The sequence below is a fragment of the Lactuca saligna genome, chromosome 3 (assembly GCF_052625555.1).
Source record: "Lactuca saligna cultivar CGN05327 chromosome 3, ASM5262555v1, whole genome shotgun sequence".
Lineage (NCBI taxonomy): Eukaryota > Viridiplantae > Streptophyta > Magnoliopsida > Asterales > Asteraceae > Lactuca > Lactuca saligna.
The window spans coordinates 40,467,064-40,471,640 of record NC_136419.1 but is presented as its reverse complement, the minus strand read 5'-3'; the positions used below and the strand labels follow the sequence as shown (position 1 = coordinate 40,471,640).

Sequence of the window (4,577 nt, the reverse complement as noted above, 5' to 3'; positions counted from 1 at the left end):
TAGGTTTATAATAACAACTAATGGTAATAAATATAAGTTAGACTGAAAGTAGAAGAGTGTAGCTTAACTTACAGGGGTTCTTGATGTAAACTGGAGATTTAAGTGGGTAGAATTCTGATTTAGGGACTTCTATTCGAAAGTTACAACTAGCTAAGTATTCACGGGTGTCGTAGGGCTTCGCCACAAGCCAGAAACTCAAGAAAATTAGCCTAAAAGTAAAGAATACTCAAGAGAGAATGTGTGTAGGGGTGAAAGCATATACGAAGCCGACGATTTATAGGCAAGAAAAACATTGCACCGCACATTCTAGGCATGCGCACCGCGCACTAGGGTGATGCTGGCTCCTTTGGCCTTCTGCCACATGTCAACACCTTGTTAGTCTGGGTACGCCTCTTCTAGAAGTTGCCACGCCTCATATATTCGTGGTGTTACGTATCCAAATCTCGTGGTGCCACGTCACGTTACCTCTTCAAAGATTGGGTGGCCTTCCATGCCACATGTTGCCTCCAGAACGTGCCACATCATTGTGCGCACCGCCCTCATGGCTCTCATGCGAATTTCCATATTTCAAAAATGTCGTAACATCTTCATACGAGCTCTGTTTTCGACATTCTTTATATCCCCAGAAAGCTCTCGACGAAATCTACAACTTTCATTTAGAATCTGTTGGCTAACTTTAACTTTATTTTAAAGTTATATTTTTAATAGTCTTAGACTATTAATGTCCGTTAAAAACTGATAACTTTCTCATACGATATCCGTTCTCGACTTTCTTTTTATCGACAGAATCATATGGATGAGATCTTTAACCCTTGTTTAGATTGTTTTTCTAACAATCGACAAATGTCTACTTCGGTTTATAAGCTGTATATTGTTGTGCTGAAACTTCGAAAAATCACAACTTACTCTGAAGAAGTCAGATTTGGACATTCTATATATTTTGTGTCGGTTTAATCGCGTAACTTGGAAGAAGTATAACTTCTTCATTTTAAGTCGGATTTCAACGTTCTTTATATGTACAGAATCATTGTCGTATATACTATAACTTGGTAAAGATTATTTATCCTAAATAATCCCCTTTTTAAATGTTTATTATTATAGCTTATAATAACTTATTTGTCTATCCTGGATTTGCTGGTGTTACATTAATTACTAGGTACTCCTAGTCATCTGCTATCATTATACGATACAATAACTTATTTGGATTTTGGGTTAAGAACACTAGTGAATGATGATGATGTATTTAACTTATGCAAGTATGTTGTTGTAAATAAGCTTATAATATTGTATCCGAAACATAAGATAGATGGTTTCTAGGTGAAAAGACTAAAGTGTCCTAATGTGAAGGGCACGTGTTGCACCTAATATATGGTTGAATTTAAACCGTAGTTAAATGCATGGATCAAAACTGCCATGAAACATGTCAGTAAGATTATTTTGAGCAAAATTTGTATTTTAGCAGCTTGAACCCGAAAATTTGACAAACAGGATCAAATTTGCAGTTTACTCTATTAGTTATGTTTTTAAAGGAACTAGAAACTCATTTTTGGGTGTGTTCAGCAAAACTAGCGGGTATCTGATAGTAGTTAGCGGGTAGTTAGTAGCTGGTAGCTGATAAAATTTTATTAAACGATACATGAGGTATCTTTTGGATTTGGAACACTTTGTTTAAACTAAACGCTAGAAACTTATAGTGTTAAACGTAAGGTTCTAAATAATGTAAGACGTAACTTGGTGGTAATGTCAAGTTTCAAGCTTTTCCGAGCCTTGATGAGACACATCGTTTGTAAGGTGTGACTTAAGGTGGAAATTTTGGATATAAATAAAAAAATTAATATGTATTTTCAACTATTATTCATTTTTATACACATATATGAGTTAATGCGATATTTTGGTAATTTGGTGGTACGTACAAACTTTGGAGCTATGGCGTATCATGACGGATCATTTTGAACTTTTTAAAACCTTGGTTAAACGAGACTTTTTATTTAAAATGGAGTGTCTTAATCTACAACGGATTGCATATTATCTTTGTGCTTGTGCACGCCAATTGAGGATTCTTTTTTTCCCCATTTTCGTGTAATTAAAGAATGGAAGAAGTGGGGCTGGGGATCGTATCATTCATACGAGCAGCATGGATCCTTGCTACTTTGTCAATTGCTGTAGCCTGTTTTCCATTGCCCGGGATTGGTTGGTTTCGCACAGCTCTGTTGGGGATTATCAAAAGAGGCAAGATTTTGCAATCCAAATCTGTAAGTGAATATAATAGTCACATACAGCAATTCTATTCATAGTAATAAAATATTTTTTCATCCTAATTATGATTTTCTTTTTTTTATGCATTTCAGAAATTAACTGTGCCTCAGAGATTCTTCCTTCACTTTTATGTGGTGGGGGTTTTATGGACGACAATCTTGCTTGTTTCTTTGTGGTCTTATGCAATGAGAAAGCATGTATACAATGTTTGGCTATCTCAAGCTGTATTTCTCCTTCTGCTAATGGAAGTTCATGTTATGCGACGCTTCTATGAGTCAATCTATGTTTTTAACTACAGTCCATCAGCTCGAATGCACATCTTAGGTTATCTTCTAGGCATATTGTAAGTCTCACATATCTGCAACAGCTAGGTATGTTATTCCCGATTCTCAAGATTCTTTTGCTGATATATTCAAGTGAACTTTTTTATAAACCAGATACTATGTACTAGCTCCACTATCCCTATGCTGTAATTTTGCACCTCAAGTCTTTGACTTTGTCAGTGGAAGAGTTGGCATGTCAAGCCCTAAATTTGATAATATATGGATGTTTGTGACTGTTTTCTTGAGGCTTCCATGGTATGCGTGGATAGGTGCTGCTATTTTCTTATGGGGTTGGGTACATCAGCTTCGCTGTCATCAAATCCTTGTACGTTATTTCCTATATTAATTTGAAGAAAAGGTGGATACTTTGTTCTTGTTGTTTTAACATTGTGATAATTAGGGTTCCTTGCGAGACAAAACCAAAAAGCTGGAGGAGTATGTTATTCCGTATGGCGATTGGTTTGAATACGTCTCGTCTCCGCACTACACGGCTGAAATTGTAAGTATCTCACGTATACATGTTCTATAACCACCGTTTTTCAAAGTAAAGGAGGGTCAAATTACAAGCCATTGATGTTAATGATGAAGGTGATCTATGGTGGTCTTGTGGTGGCTAGTGGGGGTTCAGATCTCTCTTTATGGTTGCTTTTTGCATTTGTGGTATATCTTTTACATTCCCCTCGCACCCGAATTCAAGTATATAAATTCAAATATTTCACCCGATCAATCTGTTATGTTGCAGGTAGCAAATCTTGTTCTTGCAGCAATGGAAACACAAAAATGGTATCACCAAAAATTTGACGATTACCCTCGTAATCGATGTATTATTTTCCCCTTTGTTTATTAGTTAACTTGCGCTTTCTAGATGCTTGTGTAGTTGTGTATCTGGTTTCCTCGGACCATCGAGAACATATTAGTGTCCCTTATATATTCGCTTAATTAGAGCATAATCCACCTATAAACATATATATTATGTTTTATAAAGTTATATTTATTACTAATTCTTTTTTCGGATGTTATATCTAGTGCAACATCAGCTTTTCCTTACCTTTTGCTCATCAAAAACTAGAATATTGTCATATCTCTCTCTCTCTTTCTCTCTCTCTCTCTCTCTCTATATATATATATATATATATATATATATATATATATATATATATATATATATATATATATATATATATATATATATATATATATATATATATATATATATATATATATTAAAGGTTAGGCTCATTTGAGACGACTTAATTTTTTGAAACCGTGAGATGCATTTTTTTACTTTTTTTTTTATCTTTTTTAGTTAATTCAAATTCCGAAAATAACATTTAAAAGATAATTTTTGGATTTTCCATTTATTTTGCATTTTAAAATTATTTTTTAAATATGTACAGTGTAATATTTTATTAGAATATTTCACGTATTTTAAAAAAAAATAGAATTTTTTTTATTTTATTTTTTATTTTATTTTTTTTAGTTAATTCAAGTTTCGAAAATAATATTTAAAAAAAAAATTTAGATTTTTCCATTTATTTTGGATTTTAAAACTGATTTTTAGAATATGTTAGTGTAATATTATATTAGAATATTTCACGTATTTTTAAAAAAAATGGATTTTTTTTAAATTTTTTTAATTTAATTCAAGTTTCTAAAATAATATTTTAAAAAAAGAATTTTTAGATTTTTCCATTTATTTTGCATTTTAAAATTATGTTTTAGAATATGTTAGTGTAATATTCTATTAGAATATTTCACTTATTTTTCAAAAAAAAAAAGGGATTTTTTTATTTATTTTAGTTAATTCAAGTTCTGAAATAATATTTAAAAAAAGAATTTTTGATTTTTCAATTTATTTTGCATTTTAAAATTATATTTAGATTTGGTCTCACAGTCTCATAAAATAAATTAGAATGATCTCAAATGAACCTGAACTTATATATATATATATATATATATATATATATATATATATATATATATATATATATATATATA

General features: G+C 31.5%; 1 protein-coding gene across 1 annotated transcript; it reads left to right on the top strand.

Moving 5' to 3' along the window:
* Positions 1-1,991: 1,991 nt before the first annotated feature.
* Positions 1,992-3,598, top strand: LOC145035822 (polyprenal reductase 2-like). Its single transcript, XM_078984331.1, has 6 exons — positions 1,992-2,252; positions 2,349-2,599; positions 2,694-2,904; positions 2,980-3,078; positions 3,168-3,239; positions 3,322-3,598. Exons 1-6 carry the CDS (start codon positions 2,091-2,093, stop codon positions 3,424-3,426), a joined length of 900 nt encoding a protein of 299 aa, XP_078840457.1. The 5' UTR covers positions 1,992-2,090; the 3' UTR covers positions 3,427-3,598.
* Positions 3,599-4,577: the final 979 nt, after the last annotated feature.